General features: G+C 34.3%; 1 protein-coding gene across 3 annotated transcripts in view; it reads left to right on the top strand.

Moving 5' to 3' along the window:
• The window catches only part of LOC121426523 (pituitary tumor-transforming gene 1 protein-interacting protein-like), a 37,951-nt gene extending 10,901 nt beyond the window's left edge, over positions 1–27,050 (top strand). The window contains exons 4-7 of one of the 3 annotated variants that reach the window (XM_041622864.1): positions 753–864; positions 1,891–1,956; positions 2,407–2,453; positions 26,891–27,050. In XM_041622864.1, the coding sequence (XP_041478798.1) occupies positions 753–864; positions 1,891–1,956; positions 2,407–2,453; positions 26,891–26,943 (278 nt within the window). In that variant the 3' untranslated portion in view covers positions 26,944–27,050. Of the gene's footprint in view, positions 1–752; positions 865–1,890; positions 1,957–2,406; positions 2,454–10,220; positions 10,659–20,664; positions 21,140–26,890 lie in introns of those variants that run through there. The other 2 variants (XM_041622865.1, XM_041622863.1) reach the window with 2 other exon arrangements.
• Positions 27,051–27,845: the final 795 nt, after the last annotated feature.

The raw sequence follows: 27,845 nt of genomic DNA, 5'->3' as shown, positions 1-27,845 counted from the left end.
ACTTCACTTCCTGCATGGAAAGTTATTTCTACACAATTTATTGAGAGTTTGAGACATTGCTGGGAATTTTATTTTTTTCTTCTTAATATGATGTGGTTAATCTAATTTTGTCTTTGTTCGTGAATCAAGAAACACCTTTCAAGAAGTGGTGAGCTTGAAAGCTGTATTCAGTGTACCCTTCCAGAAAGTCCAATTATATTACGCTTTAGATTTCAAAGCCTGCTCTGGATTTTATTCCATATGCATTAAATAGAGAATGTGAGACATTGCTTGGAATTCTACTTGTATGATACTGTTAATCTTTGCCAATGATGTATTTGATCTCATTTTGAAGTTTGTTCTTGGATTATAGATACAATCTTTCAAGGATCAGTGAGCTGTGTCTTAGATGTTCCTTTCCTTGTGCTTCAACTCCTGGACTTGTGTTTTATAGATTTGATCTCTTAGTAACAAACTCACTCTCTTCATCCCTCATCAATATCTTCTAAGTTCTCTAAATCCTCCAACTTTGTCATGTTTGAAGAACTTCAACAACCATTGTTATCTGATATCAAACGTCCTTGTCTTTGCTTACTCCAGTAAACTTCAAGTTTGATCATCTCAATCTGTTGCTCTTGGCAGCAAGCTCACTCTCTTCAATTCTCATTAATAGTTTGCAACTCTAATCTTCTTTTGCATCATCAAGGTAAAAGAGGTTTCTTTCAAGGCTCATCATCTTTATCATCTATCCTTGGTTTTGTTTTCTAATCCAGTAAACTTCGAGGCATTGATAATCTCAATGAGTGTGATAGCGGGATTGATCCTCATCGGAGTGCCTTGTGGAATCTACTGCTGCTGCTGTAGAAGTTCAGGAAACAGAGCAAAGTAAGTCCATCTTTAAGATATATCAGGTTCACATATGATCAAAGAACCCGGATTAACTCAGCTTTAGGGGCAACTCATCCTTCTTAAAATACAAGCCAATGCTAGCCCTTTCTTGTATATATGTCTGAATAAAAAAAAATAGAATAGGGTATTTTTACTTAACACCCCCAAAAAGTTAATTGATAAAACCTCAAACTCCCCAAACTGAAATATTCAATTCTAATGGCACCAAAATAATACACTTCCTCCACTCCCTGTGGATCATTCCATTAAGTGGTTAAGGTGAACTGGTACCAATGAAATTAAAAGATGAACTCTCACATTGTTTTAAAACTTGAGAGAGAATGGATCCCGGATACAGTCTAGACAAGATAATTTTTATTGCATATGGTCTTCAATTGATTGGTGAAAGCATCTTGGCCTAGTGGTTCTAGACTCCCACCTTTTATTCAGAGGGTTGTGGGATCAAGTCCTATCAATGGCATTGATTTCCTTCAGCAAGAAATTCATCCACTCTGTCCCACATTCACACAAGGTGTATTATAAAATGGGCACAGAACCTGTACCTGGCAGTCTTTCATTCCTTGAAATCCTTGAGCACTAGGATGGCAGCTAGGATAATAATATTAGCTGGATTTATAAAGCGCTTTTTGCCAGAGAATACAAAGGGCTGCTATTATTACCCGGCTTTAGCTCGAGCTACCATCATCGGCGCTCAGTGCATGCAAGGAATTACTCCTGCAGGGTACCCTTTCACCTCACCTGGGTCGAGTGCAGCACAGTGTGGATAAATTTCTTGCTGAAGGAAAACACGCCATGGCTACGATGCGAACCCACGACCTTCTGTTTCACAGGCGAGAGTCAGAACCACTAGACCACGACGCGCCCAAAGGATAGTTGCTTGGCTGCATTGGTCATGACAATAAATGCCATGAGCACTCTGTAGAATGGATGCAAGCACTTTGTGAGTTATGTTGATTTTAGTTTATGATATATCATAATGTAATTATTTTATCTTTTCATCAGATGGGCTCGTGAAGATGCCGCACAGGAAAGGAAGAAGGAAGAAAGGAAAATGAAACATGAGCAGAAGTAAGTCCAACACCCTACTCCATAACACGTATCCATCGGGGGCTTGTTTCACATAATTGCAATTATAAGTTCACAGTCATCCCATGGATACACATGCTCATTTTATACTTGTATCTGTGAGTTGTCCAAGATGTTCAGACTGTCGATTGTTTCATAAAACCGATGCGAGAATAATTGACGAAGGTGATAATAGTGTTCAGTGTTTGGAGACGTCATTCACGATCTACTTTAAAGCACTACAGGTATTGAGTCTATGAAATCAGAATATTGTTATGAATTTTATGTAATCTGTGGCGTACTAGAACCTTATGGTCCCTGTATAACTCTGCAAAACCTTTTGAAATAACAGAATTGAGCAGTGAACTTGATTAAAGTAGTGTACAATTTTCAATCACCAATATGCTAGGATAAAGCTAAAGTAAAATCCACCCATTCTATTATCATCTACAGGAAAATGGAACGCAAGGCCAAGAATGATGAAATCAGGCGTAAATACGGTAGGTGTTCTTTTCTTTACATTCTTCGCTTTTAGGAACGTGTTTCTCAAATATTTTTGGTAATGATTCAAGAAATAAATTCTTGGAGAAAAAAATTCATGGTTTTGATCCATGGGATAAAAAGGGAATTGTAGGTTAAAAAAAAAAGATTTATGAAGACTTCTGTCCATCAAGTGAGATTCAATATTTTGTGACAAATATTATAAAACATGTAAAAATGCATGGAGTATAAAAAGGCAATCTCCAGTTGCTGTATAAAGTATTGCAAAGATGCCTTTTTCATTTTGAAATTCGAGCTCATGATCTAAATCAATCCTTTCAATCCTTAAATTTGATGTTTTAGTGGGGAACAAAACAAAATTGAGAAACAGGTTTCTTCATGATATTGCCTGTAAAGGCTAATTGTGCATTAGAAAAGTACTAACATATCCGGAGGTGTTTCACAAATAGTTGAGTTGATTTTTACACGAAATCATGCCAAAGTACAAGTGATACTATTGAGATTACTGTATAACCTCAATGGAAGATTTTGCAGTAGTTGACCCCCTAAGAATGATTTGTTGCTCTGGCCAATGTAGTAATGTGTATGTATATACTGTGCACAACTGGCAATTATTTGCAACTTTATTAAGTCATTCTTAAGTCATACTTAACACTTTGTGAAACCCCTCCAAGGAATGAGTGTGGCATGGTATCTTGGACATTGTATGAATTTCATGCAATCGATTTTATATGCTTGATAATTAATCTACCTTTAGTGAAAATTTGCCATTCACTGGTTCTTTTATTCTGAAGATTTTAATCTTACAGAGCAGAAGACCAAAGCGTATTTTCATTTTGGACATTAGGTGTAAATATCATGACCAAGATTCACTAAAAATCATCCAGTCATATTTATTTGATACATATTTCAAAGAATTGACAATGTCACTTTGCCATGATAAATTCGATGGAAAGCTTAATATTTGAAATCTTGCATTATTGTCATAATGATATGCGCAGAAAATGACTTGTGAAAGCACTGAAAGCACAAAACTTGTTTGCATTGTGTAAAAAAATATGAATCAGTTCCAAGCAGTCGTGTTTTCGTATTTTTTTCAAATTGCAGTCCCACCCTTTCATGGTTATTCAAAGTCATTAAAACTGATAACATGTACATCAATGTTTCAAAATAAATAAAAGCAGAGCTCTGCAAACACAATGATGTCGTATTTCATGTTGTTCAGAATTGCGATCCTTCTCATGTGATTTACAGTACATGCACAGGTGTACAAAAATCATTATTAGCCATTGGCACATTAGACATAACTATATTTTCATATTGGAATTTATATAAAATTGTTGTCCAACCCATTCATTGTTATGCAGGGTCATTAATCCCCAATAATTAGATGTAATGCACAGTACCCATATTTCAAGGATCATACAGCAGCCTCAGATAGAATACATGTCAATTTCACTATATACATGTAGTTCCATTCATATTCTTTAATTGGATGTAATCCTTAATTCTGTTTGTGGTGAATTGAGTTTGAAGTGGCATTCATTCTGTGTATCGCACGTCTAGAAACAGTTCATCTTTCTTTATTCATATACATGTACTGCAAAAGCAACTTTCAATTTTGTCTTTATTATACTCTCAAAATACTAGCTTTATTATTTCAAATATTAGCATTCCATATAATGTGCAACACTGTACACACAAACTTTCTCTGTTTGGGATTTATTATCATTTTCAGTATTAGCCTTCCATAATCCACTTTTATACCTTACATGTATGTTCATACATGACATTCACTTGTGGAAATTCTACTTTGTGTCATATGTATGTATTTACCTTTATACAGGGAAAATTGCCTCCTAAAATATTCCTATACAAAGTATAAACTATAAAGGGTGCCTAATATTGCTACAAAATCATACAATGTAATTTTAACTCCATAAATCTAGAGATTAGCTTTGGTACATGTATTATACAAGACAATGTGAAATATATGCATGCATTAGTTACAACAACTTGAAATACTCTAATCTCTAACTTTTTCATTCTTCATACACTTCCATGCTTCTACTTTCTAGTCAAAATATTTTGGCAATCTGTGTGTAAGCTATCTTAGATGTGAGAATATGAATTTTGTCTCATCTTGTATCAAAATAACCAAAGTGTGCACTATCCCCTATTGTTTCTCAATTGCTCTGTGTATTATTCTCATAAAAAATGAGGGTACCTTTAAACTGGGGAAATTACATGTCACAGGTTATTACAGGTGGTTTGAACTCTGAAGCACATACAAAATGGTTTCTGTATGGGGCCTGCCTTCTACATTCACAATGAGGTTGAACATGAACACTACCACCAAGAAGAAGTGTGGGTTTGAGTCATAAAACAACAGACTTCTTGGTGATTAACATTCTTCAATACAGGAATAATTATGTCTTGAAAAGCAGGAGGGATGGAGTTATGGTGTACTCTGAGCGAATGAAAGGATATTAAAAGAAGAATTTAAGCAGTGAAAAGAAGTGAGAAGTAATGTTTGTTTATCTTGATGAGTATCTAGTACTGTAGATAGTGAACTTTCATCCAGCACCCCTGTGTAAAATGATGCATTTCAATAACAGGAATGAGATTGTCCTCAGAAAATGATGTGCCAAAACTTCAAAGGCCTCAAACTTTGGTTTATAAAAAAATATATTTTATACAAGGTTTTCGAAAATAACTTTGAAGTGTCAAAAGAGTTAACAAGTAGCCCCCATTTTTCAAATATTGATGTGATCTGTGCAGTTGTTGATGCCAAATTCATTGTTTGGAGCCAAACATTGAAGCTAGTTCTAAGTTTCAGACCTCGCATGCACTGTCCATATAAACATGGATAACTTGTATACCGGTACTTGTATCATGTACATGTATGTCAGTAAAAAAAAAATAAATAAAAATATTTTCAGTGCTTTTTTAGCACACCAGACATATTTTGCTACACTGTATCACATTTGACATTGGACCTGATGATTTCCAGGGCTTATTTTATTTTTCCATGACTCTTTTGGACAGTTCGGGCCAAATTTGCCAATTATTTTCCCCCTTTTGTATGTACAGTACATGTATATATACCCAACTTTAAGTACCAGTCACAGTACATGTATGTGGATTCAGGTGAAGAGAAGGAATCGCCTATCTGTTATTGCTGATGTTTATTGAACCAGAAATGATGTCAACATGTAGAGATCAATCACTCTTTGACAAAGAGGGTTCAAACTCCAAAGATCACGCTATCAGTTTCACAGTGCGTTTATACAGAGGAATTATTACCTGACTCCCAAAAAGGAAATGTAAATAACACTAACATGAAAGGAAAAACATGTACATGTAAACTTTAAGGAAATAAGCCCACAGAGATAAAATTATTACTTGTTTCTTTCCTGCATACAGTGTAGAAAATAATGAAGTGTTCATTAAACCACAATACTTGGAAATCAGTTTAGAGGTACATGCTTTACTTGTTGCTATGCTTGGCAAAGCTATGACATGCTTTTATGTTATTAAGAACAACTTTACATATTTGCTAGAAATAATTTTTGTAAACAGGTCTTTATAGATATTACACTTTTCACTTTTTAACACCCCATGTCCGACAATTTGGTATTCAGGTAATGTCAACTATGAGGCATGACGAAATTGATGTTCAATGCTAAAGGTTATCACAGAAAAGGATCAGAACAAAATAAATACGCAAAAGGCTTCCAAAATTGTTAATAGAAATTAGTCTTTCAGATACCTTTGACTATTAAACACTCCCCTTTACATTCAAGTATGTCATCATTGCATATAAATTTAGACGTGTTTGTTTTTATTTTCTAGAATTGGTATTACCTCATTTTATTCCTGATTTTAAAACAATAGTATGGACCCATTAGTTTATGAGTCAGTTTGTAATTGTCATTTGACTGTGACCGTGACTAAAGAGTCAACACTAAACTCACTCTGAAAGTTTACATATTCATTCTATAGCACACGCGTCATGGCATCATGACTATTACAACAAGGGACTTGGGTAATTCTCACTATCTTCAAACAATGTCTGAGTAATGTACATGTAATCATGTGATCAATGCTACTTCCATGTTTAAAATACATGTATGTTGTTTTAGAGGGAAAGGGTGACTTGCTTTTGTAATATAATCCATGGGCAAATACAAATCTACTACTATTGATTGAATTTGCATTATGCATGTTTTCGAGCTTATTATAAAGTTGATCTGATTTTCAAATGGCAGAGGGATTATGTTAAATAGCTTTGCCCTTTTTCCAGATTAGTGGGACAACAGAAATCTCTGTCTTTAGATAAATTTATGTACTTGTTCTGAATAGTCTTGTCTAAAAAAAATTGCTTCAGTGAATATTTTTGTTGATCAATATGGAAGATTATGCATGCTACATGTACCTGTATCCATATTCCATGAATACAACAGGGAAACAACTTACATTGATTCAGTTATTCATGCCAACATTTGACTAGCGGATTTTGCATTCAAATTCTCAACCATAACTGTTTGTTACATGTATACATGTGGAAAGCTAAATGTACAGAGTTTGTATTTTCTAGATTATGGCTTTGAACCAACCAAAGACACCATATTGGACAAAGTCCATTTTTTTTAACACCTCCAGTCTCTCTTATGTCATGCCAAAATAATATACAATTCTACATACACAGTCTATCTACATGTACATGTACACTAGTAGAATCATAGCACTTTTAGACTTGGGCAATATTTGCAATTTACATGTACATGTAGCTAACCCCAAGTCTGGCCAAGGTTTTATAAAAGTTGTGCACGCCTTGTGTTGTGCACTTGATCTACAGGAAATGATTTCAGGTCATCAGGCAATATCTTTTGCCTTTGTTGTTTGTAACCAGATATTCTTTTGACTTTGTAGACAAAATGTTGTCAACTTGTCATGTTCTATTATATGATCTAACCATGTATTTGAAAAAAACATTAACTCTTTGTTTATTTTATTAGTACATCTTTGTTTGTGGAATTAAAATGTATGCCATTTCTACCCATGTATTATATATATTAAGGATTCGAAAAATAAAGGTCAAATCATAAAATGTTAAATATAAGTAATTTCTGCAGATAAATGAAGGTTTTGTTTGATCCCTGAGGAAGTCATACAGTACATGATTTTAATGAGGTCATGTTGAAATAAAATCATATTGTATTAGGCCTTCTTTCAACTGCACTAGACTTCCTGCTTCTAATTTCTCAAACAAACAAGGACAATCATCATTAAAGGGGAATCCAGCCTTGACCATAAAATGGTGTGTTGGGTAGGAGAAAAATAAATTAAACGGAATGGTGAAAGTTTGAAAGAAATCGGACAAGCAATAAGAAAGTTATTGCTGTTTTAAAATTGGGATCACTAATTCTATGTAGATTTCAAATTGGCAACTGGGTAAGTAAATTATGACAAGGGGCAAGGACAACTTTCTCATAGGCCATGTACTTTATTATCAGGGATTTGTGGTTTTCTCCCAAGTACCCATTACCCTGGGGCTGTAATCTAAATATAACCCAGGTAGTATATTGTTTTATGTCCTCATGACAGAAAAATATAATTTGAAATAAAACTTTTGGGAAAAATGATAATTTAGCCATAATATGCATTGGAGTACATGGAAGAGTAGTCCTTGCCTTACATCACTATGACATCCCATATGTGGCCAATTTGAAGTCTCCATGGGTATAGTGATTACCAATATTTACAACTTTTAAAAATTCGTAACTTTCTTGTTGTTTGTCCAATATTGTTCAAACTTTCAGCTATCAACTTGTCTGATTTTTCTTTTCCTTATAAAAACAAGTTTTTATTTGGGTTGGATTCCCCTTTAATAACAGTGCCATATACAACTCAGTCTCTGCTGAGTCTGTTCGGTTTCAAGGTACATTGTGACAAAAACGAATTGGCTTCATACATGTAACTTTACAGACATGTGTCAAAGACAGACACAAACTTGTGGGCCCAAAATATGCAATAAATTTAATGTGATGTCATACATGTACATTAGATAGTCTATGAAACTGTCAGTGCACTACTACCTGATTATAACTGGTTTCTATTTTGAACGATTTTAAGACAAAAATCTGCATTTTCAAGCAACTTTTAACAATAAAGGCAGAAGGGCAGGAATTCAAGAGTTGAATTTACTAATGACCTAAGTGGATAAAATTCACAATACTGACAATTAAACAAGTTCTGGTTGGTTTTTAGTTGGAAATGTATGTCTCACTGCTGTAGCAGCAGAAGTTTTTTTCTTTCTGTATAGTACTATATTAGGGTATATCTAGCAAGTATTTTTATTAGGAAAGGCTTTTTAGGATAAATGAAACTAAGAATTTACCTATAGGCCTATATAGACAATTAAAGTTCTGGCAAAAAAAATGATAATCTGGATTATCTGCAAAATTACAAATGAAGGTTGACTGCATGATACGGCATAGTTGGAGCATTCAACTGCTCAATGTGTGCAGTGTTATACTAACGCAAATTACCCTTTCTCAATTAGTTATCTCTACTATGTGCTGTGTTGCAGCCAAATATCCATGGCAACCATTATATCAACATACTTGCACAGAATGAATACATGAGACTGGAAAATAGAACATTTTGTATCTGTATCATGCATAAAAACACTGCTAGAGCTTGTTTTTGCAGTTTTTTCTATTTTCTTCATCTTTCTTCATCATTTCATTTCATTGGGTAACTTCAGAAATAGCATACTAAGCTATCTGTCTTCTGCTCCAAGACTTTTGAAATGCGGTGCAGGTGCAGTTCCTCTCGCATTCTGTTTTAAATTTATAGAGTGTTTTTCCACTAAAAAAAAAAAATCACTCTGAGCGCACTTTAATATGCTACTCGGTCCTGGACAGTATAGGTAGTCAATGGTGTCACACACTCATTAAAGTTGTATTATATTTGATTTTTTTTATTGTAGATTCAATGATGAAAAGGCCATTGAATAACAATAATGGTGACTTTATTATTTCATTTTACATATCAAAATGAAGTTCTACATGTAGATCATTGTAGAAAAAAAATTATATTTTAGAAAATAAACAAAAGAAAAGGTGATCATTTGGCTGTGTGACATCATTAACATTCTTATTTGCATATCATCTTTCTTTATAAACTGCTTTCTGAAGTTCAGCACAATTAAAATATCTTGTCTTTCTTCTTTTGTATCTGATTTGCTCCTGGCTGAAATTAAAAGTGTTGTCTTTCTTTGTTTGTTTGATTGTGTTCTTTTATAATAGCCAACTCAATTTTTGTAGTTAAGATGGTTGTATTATCAAAAGTTAACACCTTTTTAGTTTGACTCTGAACAAGTCTACTGGTATTTGGCCATTTTCTCGGACTGCAGCAGCTGCCCCCACCTTTCTTTTCTTTTTCTTTTTTTTTAGATATGGAAATCGGTTTACAAGTAGGGCTGTGATAGGTGTTTTTGTTGTAGAAAAATGTAAGGAGTTACTGTAGGAATACATGTAGGTTTAAATTTTAGTTTTGTTTTGGACAATATGCAGATTTAACATTGGAACAAGTGCAAAGCAGCTCCCAAAAAGAAAAAAATATTTTTTCTTTGTTGTGGAAATAATGTAGTCTTGAATTCTCTAAACAGGCTTTTATAATATTGCATGCCTCACAACTTGCATGTTAGTCACCATCCATCACCATTATATCGCATGTGTATGTTTCCATGCCAACAGGCCTAGCTGTAGAACCAGATGATGCAGAGACGGCATCCACCAACTTAAAGCCTTGATGACATCATGTTGACCTTGCGTTGACCTCATCTTTACCCTTTGACCCACTGCATGTGACCCCTGCATCATACATGTACCTGTCAAAATCACTACATCTTCAATATCTGTCATCAAATTGAGATAGTTGAATCACAGTGCACGCTGCCCTCTATGGGCACAAGTGCTGTAGGCATTTGTGCATGATGGGTCAAGGAATATATACCACAGTCTCTTGAGTTATTGACCTTAAATATGCTAACCCTTGTAGCCTCTGCTTATGGGCCCATGCATCTTCCTTCTTTAATTGTATCCGTCCAAGTAATGAGATCAATGGAATTACATTCATGAAAATGGAATGTCCTTTATGTGCACAACCTATTCATTTAAAGGACAAGTCCACCCCAAAAAAACAGAAAAAGAGAAAAAATCAACAAGCACAATCGGATGTAAAATAAGAAAGTTATGACATTTCAAAGTTTCGCTTATTTTTAACAAAATAGTTATATGAACGAGCCAGTTACATCCAAATGAGAGAGTCGATGATGTCACTCACTATTTCTTTTTGTTTTTCATTGTTTGAATTAAACAATATTTCAATTTTTACGAATTTGACAATTAGGACCTCCTTGCCTGAAGCACAAAATGATAAAATAATGGAATTCCATGTGTTCAGGGAGGAATGAAACTTCATTTCACATGACAATGACGAGAAAATCAAAATATTTCATATAATAAAATACAAAAGAAATAGTGAGTGAGTGATGTCATAGACTCTCTAATTTGGATGTAACTGGCTCGTTCATATAACTATTTTATCAAAACTAAGCGAAACTTTGAAATGTCATAACTTTCTTATTTTACATCCGATTTCAATGATATTTGCAGTGTTATGTTTGTTTGATTTTTCTCTATAGATTAAAATCATCAATTTTCTGGGGTGGACTTGACCTTTAAAAAAATATTGTGTAGGCCTACATGTAGTATGATTGGTATCAACAGAAGACAAACTTGTCAAATGACTTGATCTACAGTATAAAGACCATCAAGACTGTATGCTGAATTCTATGAATTCACCATAGTGTTACATGCAAATGTACCTTGAATAGGAAAAATGATATTTTATGAGCACAATTTTTTTTATATCAGTATGTACCTGATTTGAATTATTCAAATAAATCTTGTATACTATAGATACATATATATTCATTACTATTAGAAAACAGAATTTAATCACTTGATATACATGTACATGTAGATAGAGGAGGAAAGAAGAATATAATTTGTAAAACTTACTATTTTAAGCTGAATATCCTAATAATATTTTTCTTAAATATTTTAGTGGCCCTAAGGGCCTATGACACTTTACAATGATTTGATATTATAGTGTAGGTTTCAGGTAATCACATACTACTAGGGATTCAAATATTCATGTAGCATCGTGCTGTCTTTAGTACTCTTTGGCTATTTTATTGTTTGTGTGTAATTTGTTAATTCATTAATTTTAATGCCTTCATTTGAAGAAATTAATCATTGAAAAGAAACATCTTTCATGACCAGGCAGGCAAATCGCAGTCTCTTAATGCTAATAGTAGGACAACAAATACCACAAAATTTAAATCAATTGTTTCTTAAAATGGATTCATCTACATGTAACTCCAGTTTCTCGGAATCGTATAGCATTCCTGTTATAAGCGCTCCTTCATCATTCCATCCTGATCCAATATTTGTGTGCTTTTGTAATTGTACATTTTCAAACTATCTTTGTTTGTCTTCAACTGAAACCTAAATATGTTTTTTTTTTTCACAGAAACTCTTTTTTCTTTGTTCCTTGTTTTTTTCTCTTTATTCTATTTATTTTCAGTATTAGAAAATATATTTATTGATTATTTATGTGCTCAAATAAATAACCAGAAGCAAATATTACAACTACATCATTCTTCATTCATAATTGTGCATTACCCTTACAGGGATAAATCATTTTTACTTAATACAAGTACCTCTATGTTCACTCTTCTCACTGATGATGCTGCATTAATTTGTCAGTGTTTCCTTTTTACTTATTTTGTCTACATGACTGTACTTGACATGCTCTATTAACATCCAAAGTTAAAAGCCATATTAAAATATGTATTTACATGTACATGTATAATGATGAAATAATTACCAAAGTACATGTACGTTATATCATTCATGTGCATTTTCTAGCAATCAAAGGGGACTTGCATTTGCTTTCTGTAAATATGCGTCTTAATGTCCCCCTTAATAACAACTAGAGACAGTGATTTTCCGTTTCAAAAAGTGGTCTTTTCCATTTCTGAAAATCTGTAATTCCGTTTAAACTGGATCTAAAAATGGAAATTCCATTTTGTCACTGAAAATGTACACAGCAAATACCTGAATTCCGTTTTGCAAAGGTGAATTCCATGATTTTTACATGAAAAGTATGAGAACCAATCGGAATTTCTGTTTTATTCTCCAGTAAAACGGAAAATCAGTCCCTATTAACCGGACCCAATTTCATTTTAGTCAGGATATTGCTACTTAATAGAAATTTAGGCCCTTGGTTTGGTTTGTTTTCATTTTCTTTTTCCTGTTCATTCGTGTTCATGCACATGTATGATGTAATGTGCAGTAAACATTCATTGCACATAATTACCATCACATCCTTTTCACACCTAATAACGATCATTTCCTCATTCCACTTTGACTATATATAACCATTGTGTATATTATTGAACATGTCTTCTACCTACATTGCAGATTGTATCATTAGGTGGTTTCAGACCGCCTCGAAGTTCGCCAGTTCCAGGTATTCTCTGATCGGGAAATTTACCTCGATCAGAAAATACCAGGTATTTTGGTAATGTGAAAGCAAACTACGCGTAATCTCCCCGAAAGAAAATACCCGCTAAATAGTAGGTACTTGGCGAAATTACGAGAACTTTCATGGGGATTTTTCCAAGGTCGCAGGTATTTTGGCGATGTGAAAGCAAATTACGGGAACTTTTATCCCAGCGTGTCGTTGGGCGCGGCGGCGTGGGTGGCTGCTGGGCTATAGAGATTTTGAATCTCCCGCCTTGCCTGCTTATCAGACCACACTGCGCATGCTCGTAACTTCGGGAACTTATCCCGAAGGATGTGTTTCGGGGCGGTGTGAATGCAGGAATAATTAACGGGTATTTTTTAGCCTTAAAAAGTTCTCGTAATTTAACGGGGATTCTTGTGATCGAGGCGGTTTGAAACCGCCTAGTATGTCATTGTCATTGCCTCTAAAGCCATGTTTATGTAGCACAAAATAAATACTTAAACCAAGGCTCGACATTAGCGGTGGCCCGGTGGCCCGGGCCACCAAAAATTCATCTCGGGCAACCATTATTGAAAAAATGTTAAGTTTTGGTGGCCCGAATCGGGCAACCAATAATTTTCAAAGTAGCCCAATTTTTCTCCCGATTTTGCATACATTTATCAACTTTCTACATTTCAAATTGCAAGTCAATTCGTCATGCGCCTTTTTTGTCAATCTATACACAAATACACACACACAAAGATTGCACAGTCATGACAGTATGTAGGCCTACCGCTAGCATACAGTAACTATTATTCAGCCGGCTGTCTGGCTGAGCTTTGCATGCATGCATGAAACCACTGCAGCTAGCTGGCTGTGCGCTAGCAGACTATTCAGACTCAGGGAGCTGCGATGCGAAATGTTACTGCTAAGAAATCTTCCCCAGAACTTTGAAAATCTACGTCAAAGTCACATTTTACACCAATGACATGCCCTTCTACAGTCCATATTACTGAAACCTGATAATTCGCAAGCATTAAAAGGAGGAATTATGACCTCTGTTTTGACTCAAAAAGACCGATTTCCAAATGCAATAATACACATAAAACACATAGGTGAGTACATCACAGTCCCACATGTGCATTTGTATGTATGTTGATATTTGGTTTATTTTCGAAGCTGTCTTGAATAGACAGCTTCTTTCTTTCTTGTTTATAAATGACTTCTTAAACCACTCTTAAGGAAGTAAATACTTGGGAAGGCATTTTATTGATATGAAATGTGATTTTTTTCCATCATTTTGTCAAAAATAGGGAAGGAATTTTCTCACTGTTTTTTCCAGATAACTTGCCGTTTTCTTATTTTTTTTTTACAGTGATTAAACCATTTATACCCCTTCCCATTGAATATGCCTGATTAAAGAACATGTTTCTACTGAATAATAATAATTTTCCCAATTTTTTCTGATAATTTTGTCTTATTCATTTTTCTTACATTTTCTTTTTTTCTCAATTTTTTTTCTTTTATTTCAATTCTTTTATTTTCTTTCAATCATTTCATATTCACAATGACAGAACAATTTATTTATTACCACAAAATAACAGCAAGCACAATTTACATACAAGATGTACAAAGAATAGTGGTACGTGGTAGTGACTGCAGAATATTTCAGTTTGTTTTATTCATTTTTAATTAATGTTTTTCTTTATATTTTTCGGGCCACCAAACTTTACTAATGGGCCACCAAAAAAAATTATTTGAAGGTTTTGGTGGCCCGAACGGGCCACCACCAAAAAAAGTTAATGTGGAGCCTTGCTTAAACTTAATTTCCCTGCCATTTTCTTATTATAGAAACACTAAATGTATGAAATGTATTTTCCTATAAATTTTGATGTTTATTCAATTTTTTCCAATATCCACAATAATATTAATGATTGTGATATTTAGGCCTAAATAGAATACATGTACATCAATTTATTGAGAAAAATTAATAAGTAAAGAAAAGCCATCATTGAAGTTCATGAGATGATAAAGTATGACATTATAAAAAATAGAAACATCTTCCCTTAAAAGGTGCTTAAAAACTATTATCCAAAGCTTTATTTCATATGTGTACAAACATATACTGTACTGTAGACTCATAATTTGCAGCTGTATAGTAGTCAGGTCCAGATTTTAAAAAATGTGCTCAGAAAAAGTGCTTTAGGCATTTTGTGTTAATGCTAATTTATCAATTGTTTTAAGGTAATTCAGGGGTGCTGAACCCAAAAATGCTGTTTGCCAAACTTGATTCCGACGTTTTCATCCTCAAATCGGCAAAAAACAAAATGGCGGCATTTTTAATGCAGTTTCCCATATTTAACGATTTTTATGGGTGATTATATAAAAAAAAAAATGGGATCTATGCGTTATTTTTGATACCCATGGTTGCAAACATAATGTGTCCGATTGATTCGTCGGCCATCTTTAATTCCAAGATGGCTGCCATGATTCACAGCTGCTGATTTGATAAATAATATGGCAAAATGTTTGATAATTTTTGGGCGATGCTGGCATATTCACATGGGAATCTTTAACGTGTCCGCCATTTTTTCCTCGCCTGCATAGCAGAAGCAAGACATGGACGTCGCTTTTCCGACGGCGGCGGCGAAGTCAACATCAAATCTTAACCGAGGTTAAGTTTTTGAAATTTCATAACTTTTAGGGTTTAGATGTTTATTTCATGAAATTTAGGCATGTTAGGATTAAACAAAGTCTATTGACACAGGTTATAGTTACAAAACGTTGTCAAGGTTACCTGGAAATCCAACATAGCGTCCACAACGGCAGTCGTTGTACCATCAACTCAAAAATGAAGTAAAACCTCAAAATCAAAATTATCAAAAAGCTTTCAAGGCAAATAATGAATCAGGACATGTTTACAAGATAGTCAGTGAGTGTGTCAGAGGATCCAAGATTACCTTCCAAAATGGCGTCTATAATGGACGTTGTAACTTTGAAATGGTCCAAATTCATATAATATTCACCTGGTAGAAATAACTTTGGGGTCTACCGAGAATAAAATAAAACATATAAAAAATAATGATTCCAAAGGGAAAATTACATTGGAAAAAATTGAAGGTTTATCAGTTGTGCAGTTTTGCTCCCCGAAAATAATGATGGCATAAAAAATAGTTGCTATTTCTTAAAAATCTGGCTGCAAAGTTCATATACTATCTACTTACAATGCAAGAACTTTTGGGCCTTTCTCGTGATTTCAAGGGTCATATGACATAGATGAAGACAGATTACAGGGAACCACTGTTGTCCATTTTGTCAAAAAATTGAAGAACGCTCCAAAAATTACATTCAAATTGGCCACCATTATTACAAAAATGACAATACTTCATATCCCATCTAAAAGTAGTGCCACTATTTTGGTGTCTCTGTTTCTAAGACTCATGAAAATATGTTTAACAAGAATTAGTGAATAATTAGGTGGTGGTGCACCAATAAGTAAACATCTAAAAACAAACTTTAAAAAATAAGGTACACTTTCATCTAAAAATTTCCATAATTCACTGATAAGTATTTCAAGACACGTCATTTTTGTGCTCAGGACTATCCTATCGTTTCATGATTACGGGACAACGGTCATTTTCACGCAATTTTAGAAGGTGCTGTGGACTTTTTACGACGAAAAGGAAACTGACCATCTTTTTTATTTGTTCCGATTTATTATTTTAGCCTTCAAACCATAATACATGTAGTGTGGATATTGTTCACCCAATTATGACTATGTTTAGCTGATGGAAGTCTTTTAAGACTCACTTTGAAAGCCAACTTTAAATAATAGGAAAAATGGACCGCTTTATACCATTGTAACTAATCCAAAAGTATTATTCAACCCTTGAAACCATAGTGAATGCAAAAACATATTTCCCAAATGGATTTTAAATAGATTATGTCAATTTTTTAGTATCAGCAGCCATTTTAGTCTCCTTAATTGGAAGCCATCTTGGATTTTTAGGCATACAGGACCATTGATTGCCCTTGTAACTTATCCTATTGTATTACTTGACCATTTATACCAGGAGTTAGACAACATAATCATAAACCCCGGGCGGATATTAAACAAACTATGACAGTTTTTAGGTAACAATAGCCATTTTAGACTCCCAATTTTGGAAGCCTTTTTGGATTCTTGGACATGCTGGATCTCTGACTGTCCTTGTAACTTGTCCTTATTTATTACTTGACCCTTTAAACCATGGGTTAAACACAAAAATCATATACGCCGGGTTGATACTAAACAAACTATGTCAGTTTTTCGGTGAGAACGGCCTATATAGACTCCATTTTTGGAAGCCATTATGGATTTTTGGACATAATGGAACCACTAACTGTCCTTGTAACTTGTCCCAATCTAATACTTGACCTTTTAAACCATGCATTATACTGAAAAATCATATTCCACAGGCGGTTATTAAACAAACTGTGTCGGTTTGTAATTAACGACAGAAATTTCTCCTCCATTTTTGCAAACCATCCTGAATTTTTGGACATGAGGACCATAGACTGTCTTTTTACTTGTCCCAACGTATTTCTTGACCCACTAAACCATGGGTTAGACACCATCGTCATATGCCCAAGGCAGGTATTAAACATGTCGGGTTTGAGAGTTTTAGATAACAACAGTTATTTTAGACTCCAGTTTTGAAAGCCATCTTGGATTTTTGGACATAGTGGACTGTTGACTGTTATTGTATCTTGTCCCGGCTTACTTCTTGACCCTTGAAATCACCAATGAATACAACCAAAATAAAAGACACTAAAATACGTAAAAGATGAATTGTGAATTTTTAGGCCATGGCAGCCATTTTTACGCAATCTTGGGTTTTCAGGTACCCTGGAGTGCTTATGTTCACTCTTTCCTTTTTCACCTTCCACCATTGAATGCATGTATGCACCGGAAAGGTGTCTAGGGTAGTTAAAGTTAATGGCGGCCATCTTAGACGCCATCTTGAAAATAACCACTTTCCCGGATACGGATTTTGGTGGATTTTTAGTATGTTATTTTTGAGATCAAATAGTACCAAAAACCGTTGACAAACATTTTTGTTACAAGTTTTGGGGTCAGAATAGAGTAAAAATGGGTGTAGAATGGCGGCCATTTTGTTTTTGCCAATTTGAGGATTTTAACATCAAAATCAAGCTTGGCAAACAGCAAATTTGGACTCAGCGCCCTCAAATTATGATAAAGCACTTCTCAATTCAGCATTAACACGATTTGCCTAAGGCAGTCTACTTTTCTCAAATCTGGACCTGACTATAGAACTTTATAACAGTTCAGCTGCATGCATTAAAACTACAACTTCACAATGGATTAATAGACCTTGTCAATGAGACTGTGAATTAAGCAGCGCTTACAGATTACTGAAATCGTGCCAAAAATACAGAATTTTCCAGGATATACAGATGTATGTACATGTAGATGCCAGAGATAAAGATTACAAAGGCATTGAAAATGTTTGTTAGAATTAAAAGGGCGCAAGTCTCAAAGAGATTTTCAAGTCAGCTATTCATGTATTTAGTGTTACAGTGAGATGGGAATAACTCATAAATTATGGGAATTGTACATTATGCCTGTTATATTATAACTCATAGTTACAAGGGCACAAATCCCAGTAGTTCATTTACGGATGGAAATTGATCAAAGACAATAGTGGTGCAGTTGCTGTAAGAAGGGCATAAATCCAAAGTGCCTGTCAAAGGGGAATTAATATTTCTATCACATTCATGAAGGCACTATACTCCCAACTGAGAGTTGGGACTTTTTTGTGCATGTGTTATGCTCAGTTTACACCGGTATTAACAACATTTTATGAAAAATAATCTCCCATAAGCCCAATGAGTTCAAAGTAGTCTCTCATTAGCCCAATGAGTTCAAATGTGGCCTGCAATATTCACAAAACTTTACCACCATGGTTTGATGATATAACTATGGGTAGCCAAATGTATCATATATTTACTGGAATGTTAGGTTTATCAAATTCACTGGACTTCTGGGGGGGGGGTTCATCAACATTTTTGTCTGGCAAGTTGTCAGATTTGACAACTTTTGTGGATTTTGATTGGCTGAGAAGCACTGTTACTATGGTAACTGTCGGATAAAGTGGGACTTGTGGGATACAATGTCTGACAAGTCCTTTCATGAAACGCTCCCCTGGTTGCTCACTTCAATAGTTGTGGAAAACTGTCCTACATGTACCTGCTAGTTTTAGTTTCTAAATTAAAAAAAAATCTTGGGAAATTTAGGAACAACAAATTCTGATGAATTCATATAAACAATTTGACATTTATTTTGTTTAATTTGATTTAACCTAATATATCTTTGTGAAATATTGTTCTTGATTTTGGGGGACACTTTGATTGCATGTTGCATGATAGACTGTGCATGTGTCAGGATGGTCAATTGCCACATGGTCTAATCCCACTGCCTAATACCAATTTGGTCTCATCCCAGATGTAATTTTGTCAACTTCCAGTTGGTCTAAAAACCATTTGGTCCAATATCACCGTCTTCATGTAAGGGTGTGTATGCTTCCATTGCGAAGACCGTGTTTAACTAATCACACATGAAAACGCTGATTCTGGCCTGAAAAATGGAAGCATAAACACGCCCTAAGTTCCATCTAATGTTACACATTTAATTTTATAATTACATTTACACAGTTGGTCTAACCACATTAACCACTACCAATTTGCTCTAATCGTGTTTGGTCTAATAAACATTTGGTCTATTAAATCTGACTGACTGTCATATTTCTAATTTTTCTCATTTCATGAAATACCAGATCACCTTAATCATGTTTGGTCCTTTTATTTCTTCATTTGGCCTACATGTAGCCATCATTTGGCCTCATCCCATCTGGGGCCCGTTGCAGAAAGAGTTGTGATTAAACAAAACTCAAAACATCAATCGCAGGTCCCGAATTTGTGCTGTTGAATGGTTGAAAATAAAGTTGAGTTTGATTTTTTTGAGTTGTGTTTGATTGGAACTCTGTCAGCAACGTGCCCCTGGTCTAATCCAGAAGCTCTGAGATACATCAATGCCAATTTTATCTAGTTATCATGTGGTGAACCACCGCTTGTCTGTTATTCAGATAAAACAGCATAATATATACCTAATGAAGATCATTATCCATTTTAAATTGTTCTCATTCATCAATATGATATTTAAAAAAAAAATTTAACTTGAAAATGAGTTGAAATATATGATTGGACTGTGCCACATAAACCAAAATTTAAAGTAGTCCAAATGGGTTAAAGTCATGATCATAGTTTGTCGAAGATTAATCAAGTGGAATTTCAGCAAACATACATTGTTATGATGTGTAGTCAGTCACAAATGAAGCTGTGTCTATTTTTCAGAGGGGGGGGTAATGCAATCCAGAGGCCCCCTGACAACTTGCAATTGAATCTTGTTTGATGCATGTGAACTTACTAATCAGATTCTTGCGCTTGATAATATTGTTTTTTTGTTGCATCTTGCGCTTGCTTGAGTTACAACTATTTAAAGCAAGTTTTTTGTTCTCCCTCTTTTCTTCTCTCTCTCTCTTCATCCTATATTTTCCCACGTAGGTTTGATGAAGGATGATGAAGGATCGTATCACAAATTCGGCGAAGAATAAAGGCCGCGATAAAATCCGCCCAATATAAATCCAGCCCTTATCGTGGGAGTTATTTCTCTTGAGGAGCCTATTTTTGTATTCTAATATGCCACTTGACATTTATATTTTCAATTTAATATCCATTTTCACATGCATGAATATATGCCATATACTCCACCCATGCATGTTTTTCACACACTTATTGCATATCACTTTGAAACAAACCTTATCATGTACATGTACTCTGTAAAGGAGGGGAAAATAAACCACTGAAAACATAGCGTAAAGCTCATAGATTCCACTTTGGAAAAAAAAAATCAGTATCCACTTTTTCAAGTTTGGCCTGTGTTCTCAGATAAATTTCTTTTACTATACAGTTTTTTTATCCTCTCAAGTCCCAAGAGATTGCAGTTCAGGAGCCCGTTACAGAAATAGTTGCGTTTAAACGCAAGTCAAAAAAATCAATCGCAAGTCAAAAATGCGCGCTGTTGATTGGTTGAAAATCAAGTTGCGCATGATTTTTAGAGTTGCGTTTGATTGCAACTCTTTCTGCAACGGGCCCCTGGGGCCAGGACAAATTGTCATAATCTTGAGTCATTTTGATTAAACAAAATTTAAAATCTTTTGACTCTGTTCAATTTGAATGTTCACACTTATGGATTTATCCTTCCAATCCTTTAAGATTACTTTGTATTCTTGGAAGTTTATAGTGTAAACCTGTATATATATCAATTATGTGTTTACTCCAGATTTACATTGTGTGTATTCTGCCATATCCATGGCGATTTAAGTTTTAGTCATGGACTGGAATAAACAAGAGAGCTTTTTTTCAAATCAGAAAATATTTTGATGGTTCTGACAACTCTAAGAGTAGGAACTAAAATATTTCTGGTGCAAAATATCTTGTAAACTTGGTGATTCACAAATTATTAACATCACATTTAATATATCATGTATCTTACAGAAGCTTGTCTTTATTCTCAGTAACCCCCTTTTTGGTATTCATGGTAAATGATAACACATTACATTGTTTTCTGCCATTAAACATATGGTATCATCAATCAAAACCTTAGTTTAAAATTGATAATGTGAAACACAATTAACAGTTAACGTTTACAAATTTGGCATTGGCATTGGATTTAGTTCTTGTGACTTTTCTGTTTATGTGCACCTTTTTTTCTTAAATTAAATGAAAAAAAAAAATAAATGGATAGTAACTGTTAAAAGGTGAAATTTGTCTTTAATATTTTTTATGGAACACTGATCAGTTGGTGGCCCATAGTAAAAAAAACATCAATATTGTATACTGCACCGCACTTAAAAGTTAAAATTATCAGTGCTGGTTACTGTATTATCTTCATATTGTATAACCTGTTCAGCACAATATGTTTTGTGTCATCTGTCTCAATGTTACTTAATTTTATATAGAAATGTTCTTCTTTTTCTGCACTTGCAGTCTTGCCCATAAAAGTAGAGCCTCCAGAAAAAAGTATAAAATTATACCCTGGAACTTATTTTAACCAAAGGTTTTGGCCATGTTTAAAGAAATAATTTGAGTGATTCTATTATAAATGCCAGTGATTTTTCAGTCACTGTTTCTATTTCACTCAGTATCCCCCCAAACAACTGCAAATTCTTAAAACTGTAATTTTTTACTAGTGAACGTTCATTGTATGTAATTCTGTTGGCTCTACAAAGATCAGGCTTTTTAAAGTTTTGAAAAATGACACTTTATGAACTAGTGCAGTGTGTACAAAGTAATAATAAGGGAATAATTATCACAACCCAAATTTCACCATAATGATAACAAAATGCATTGGGAATGCATTATACTGCAGTATCTTTCTTTCTGTTAATTTGATAATTTGTAGGAATTTATCCACCAATATAGAAAAATGCTGTATTCTTATGCATTAGAAATATTCAAGATTGTTATGCATATATTGGTAATTGGCTTTATAGGTGTGAATATTAATGTATATATTTCTAATATATTTTGAAAATGGAGGAATTTATTTTTGAATTTGATGATTCTCATATAGATCATTTCACTCATCCTGATTCCTGATGATATTATTTTTTCATGAAAAAGTAGGTGTATTTTTTTCATGCATTTGTATTATATTTACCCAATACATTACCTGGTTACATACATGTATATATAATAAACAAAACTTATTATCCAATGTTTATAATACCTGTACTGTCATGTTTAACTTTAATACATCTTCATCTTTTAAAATCAATTTACAGAGTGAAAAACTACTGTTTACTAAATATGATGCTATGGTATTCATAAGATGCATATGAAAAATAGTGACGACAAATTCAAACCCTGAAGTTATATATCACAGGAGATTTACAATGAAAGAAAATTACTATTTTTCTTTTCTAGAATGGCATGTTTTAATGCAGCTTGATTGATACATGTATACTACCCTTTTATACCCTTTTCATAAACCTATCCTCCAATTAGCCGCCTAAGAGTAATGCGGATAATACAATAAAAATTGTGTTCACAAACTCCGAAAATAAGCCGCATTACTTTTACGAGCGCCCGTCCTGAAACAGGCGGATAATCGTCATGACAACTGGACACGCCCCCTCCGATGCGGTTGTGTTGGAAAAGGGTGACCGTGTGACCGCACCATGGCAATTATCCGCATTATTTGGTAATGCGTTCATAAACTCAAAATCTTGTCCCGATGCTGCTATTATGCGGATAATAGCAGCATCAAAATAATGCGGATAACTCTTGTCCTCCTCCAATTTTACGACCAAATTATGCTGCTATTAGCCGCATAATTGGGTTTATGAAAGGGGTATTAGTTTTGTTAAGAATAACCTTGCATTCATTTTGTCACCATCAATTGCCTTTTCATGTACAAGAGTGACTAATGTTTAGTGTGAATACATGTACATAACGATTGCAAAAGAAAAACACTAGCAATAAAATGGATGTTGAAAAATCTTGATTCTTAATAGTTATAATGCTTTAGTTAGTATTGGTATTGATACTTGCGGCCATTTCTTCCTTTTATAATCTTGAATCAAGGTTGCAGTCCAAGTATTATGTTAGTGTACAAGTCTGTATTAATATGGCCTACCTGATGTTTAGAATCATTAAAATTCTGTTACCACACTGCAAATTGGCAACACCCTGTGCACATGTACATGTATCCTGCATTCAAACTCACCAACAACAATACATAGTATGTACTGAGTATGTACTTTCATATCAATAATATATTAATACAGTACATTATCAAATTAGAAATTCTGTACATTCTTCAGCTGTAACATCGGGTAGAATCCAAAGAGAAATATTCAGTGCAATTTTTAGGTGGATAGGGATTAGGGGAACTAATCCAAGTGCAACTTAGGGTTTTTTATGATTAAGTTTAAGAGAGCACTGACTCATGCTTATACATGTAGGTGTATATTTACTGTGTAAAAATTATTTGACTTTTTTTTAATACTGAATAGGTGTTCAGTAACGAAGATTGAAATCAACCAGCGACAAACGGAAAATGAAAATATAATAAATATAGCACTGATAGCAGATAACATATGGTCCATTCAAAGCTTTTATGAATCCACAATGCAAGTGATAGAGTTTACACTATTTTTATGATACATGTATATATCATGTAGCAACAGGTCACTAAATATGAGCTTTTCATGTTCAACAAAAGTGTGTTTGAAAAAAAAATGTTTTGTTTGTCAAGCACCAAGGGAGTAGATAATCTGGGTGCATTTAGTCTTTGTTGTAGGGCAAAATTGTACCCCTTCCAAGCTGATAAAAACTCATATCTCTATCTTACACATTGGGTTTGGGACCTGGAACCCATAACACAAAGGTTTGCGATGGATTGCAAATATGACAGAACCGCACTGATTGGTTCCTAGTCAGTATTTTAAACCAAATGCGCGTGTAACATTGATATTGATTGGTCAGTTCATTTAGCGATTGATCGCTAATCTTTGTGTTACGGAGCCCTGGTGTGTGTTTCATGAAAGTTGTCAGTGCTGACAATTTCAGTGAAATCCTTGGGTTTTGATTGGCTGAAAGGCACTGGCCCCTGACTGTTACTATGCTGTCGGAGAAAGACAACTTGTCAGTGCTGACAACTTTCATGAAATGGTCCTCCGGGACCCGTAACGCTAAAGTTAGCAATATACGCTTGATTTTTACGAATGATTGTTCACTGTGGTCAATGTAATCAATCATTTAAAAATGTCAGGAGATCATTGCTAAGCTTTGTGTTGCGGGCCCCTGGATAGGTAAAATTGTCTTAGGCATGCCACAATATGGTGATTCCCTTTTGTCTAAAATCAATTTTGTTAAAATTGATTTTAGGTATTAGTGAATCAGCCTCCAAATTGGTTTAATTAAGAGTATTAAAGGTAATTCATGTAGCTTTCAACTATGAAAAGCTATTTATACTGTAATTCATTATCAAGCATTCGTATCCATTTGTAAACAAAGAAAAGCAATGCTTGTGCCCGGGCTTGTTCTAAATAATGAATTATGGAGATGCTGGCTGTCTATAGATGATATCTATTTGAATTGGTTGCAGTTCTTCCGAAGCTGAGGTAAATCTAAGTTCCACACACTTGGTATGAGTACAGATTATACCAAGAAGACTAAATGCATCCTATATTACAGAATGAAAGGTACTGGTTGTCAGTAGAGTGCATACATGCACTTGAATAGTGTGTTGATATATTGTTGGTATTGATAATGATGATGATGATTGTAAATTGATAAATCACAATATTGAATTGGATGAAAAATAAAGAAAAATACTGTTTCACTCAATGAACTTTTTGAACATGTTATTTTCAATGTTTGGTATGTGAAAAGTTGATTTGATTGATTTGAGTGAGTATGTATATTTTTACAATAATAATAATAGTAATAATAACTGTATATTTACCCAGGGTAGCCACTCAAGTTTCGAAAACTGTTCTCCAAGCAGGCCCTGCTATTATTATTACCCCGCTAAGCTAGGCTACCTATTAAGGTGCACACAGCTTATTGAGGAATTCCTGCTGGTACATTTACCTCACCTGGGTCGAGTGCATCACACTGTGGATGAATTCCTCACTGAAGGAAATTTACGCCATGGCTGGGACTTGAACCCACAACCCTCTGTTTCAAAGTCCGGAGACATCCACTGGGCCAGGGCGCTCCTGAATGTAGCTCTTGAAATGAAAGTAAAGGCCCTAAAATTCAGCTATCATCCTAATGTGAAGACCCACCCCCCCCCCAAAAAAAAAAAAGATTTCCTTCTCTGTATTTTTGCAGCAAGAAGAGAATGAGAATTGGGGTGAATAAAACAAGATTATTTTGGTCTGTAGTAAAGGAAGTTGGTAGCATTTGAAGTTGCCATATGCTACAAACCCTTTTTACTGAGGGGGGGGGGGGGTCAAGAGCTCTTCTACTGGGAAACTGTTATAAGCTTTCACACAGACCCTTTATATACAACAAACAATCCTGATTTGATGATCACATATTTTCTGAGGAAAAAAAAACCTGTATCATATTTGTAGATTGGAATGCATGGCAAATTTGAGAGGAAAGAAAGAGGTTTTGAGAGGGAGAAGAATGTTAAAGTTAAGAGGATATATATAAAAGGGAGAGGAAGAAGAGTCTGATTGAGAATTTAAGCGAGGAGAAAAGAGATGGCGAAGCAGTATCGAGGAAGGGGGGCAATGGAATTTGAACAACTGCAAGAACTATATCCATCCACATTCACCAATCAAATATATGATGTACGGCTCAGTAGGCATCTTCACTTTTTGCAAATAAAAAAAATATAGCATGAACAAATTGAATCCATAATCCCTCTCTACAAGCAATAAGCATTCAAAAAAATAATCAGAAATCAACTATAAAAGATTAAAGTTATTAGGTTCAGAAAAATCTTATATTTAGAGATGATAATGCAACTTGGCAGTGCTCATAAACAGTGACATATCATCATGACAACACAATATTTGCATAAGTAAAAATGTCAAATTGTTAGAATGATTCCTTATGAGTATCATATGGGCATTAGAAATGTAATTTTACTTGATACCTTGTATTGATATACGTAATCTCATGACTATATAGACAAGTTGTCTTGAATAAAAATTTCTTACAACCATTTTTAGATATTTTAAGTAAATTTTATTTCTCAACTATGCAGGTTTGCTGAAGAATGAAGAAGAGAGCGACTCATTGTACGCAGAGGATGTTTAACTGTCTGCTGCCCTCTACTGTTTGTTCTAGTCTTCTACACAAGTTACCTCTTCTAGTAATACAGTAAATGACGTGTCACATTGTATAGTCTCATTTTTCTGATGCATGTTATTCTCATACCAAATGGTATAATCTCGTTTAGAGTACAAACAGTTCATCTAATTTGTCTAATAGTCATTCAGTCTAATTTCACCTAAAACCATTTTATACCATTCTGTCTAATTTCAAGTAAATTATACAAATATTTGGCATAGATTACCAAGAGGTGTCACAAGAAACTTCTTTGTAATTAATTGCAAATTTTGATCGCAAATTCCTTTTACTTTGGTTAAAGAGTTTTGATGCAGACTAGTAATATATTGCAGATTTGAAATCAATTGCAGACGTCATGATTTACTGACCTAAGATACATCATTGTTCTTCAGTCAATTCTGTTGCAACATGCTTTCTTGTAAAAATTGTAATTAATGATAATAATAGCTGGATTTACAAAGCGCTTTTTGGCTGAGGATACAAAGCGCTGCTGTTGAGCTTGTTGAGGAAACAGATACATCTAAAATAACATGAAGTGGCATTTCAAGTTGGCCAAATTAGCTGTAAGATGAAACATGGCCCTTGGTGAACTTAGACCAATTGCTTGGAGGAAACTGGAATGGGTATAAATTGATTTCAAATGAAGTGCATGAAGGTGTAGCCACTGTAGTGGTGATCAGGGTCCTGTCTTACAAAGAGTTACGATTGATCCAATCAGTTGTGATTGATCCAATCAACCGTAACTATGGAAATCCATCAGTGTCATGATTTTCTCTACAGGAAATTTGCAAAATGTCCTTTGTAAACAAAGAGAAGCACAGTGACTTTTCAAGAAACCAACGAATGCTATATATCCATCATATAGTTAA

This window comes from Lytechinus variegatus, chromosome 13 (assembly GCF_018143015.1).
Source record: "Lytechinus variegatus isolate NC3 chromosome 13, Lvar_3.0, whole genome shotgun sequence".
Classification (NCBI taxonomy): Eukaryota; Metazoa; Echinodermata; class Echinoidea; order Temnopleuroida; family Toxopneustidae; genus Lytechinus; species Lytechinus variegatus.
This window is presented reverse-complemented; position numbering and strand designations above follow the sequence as displayed.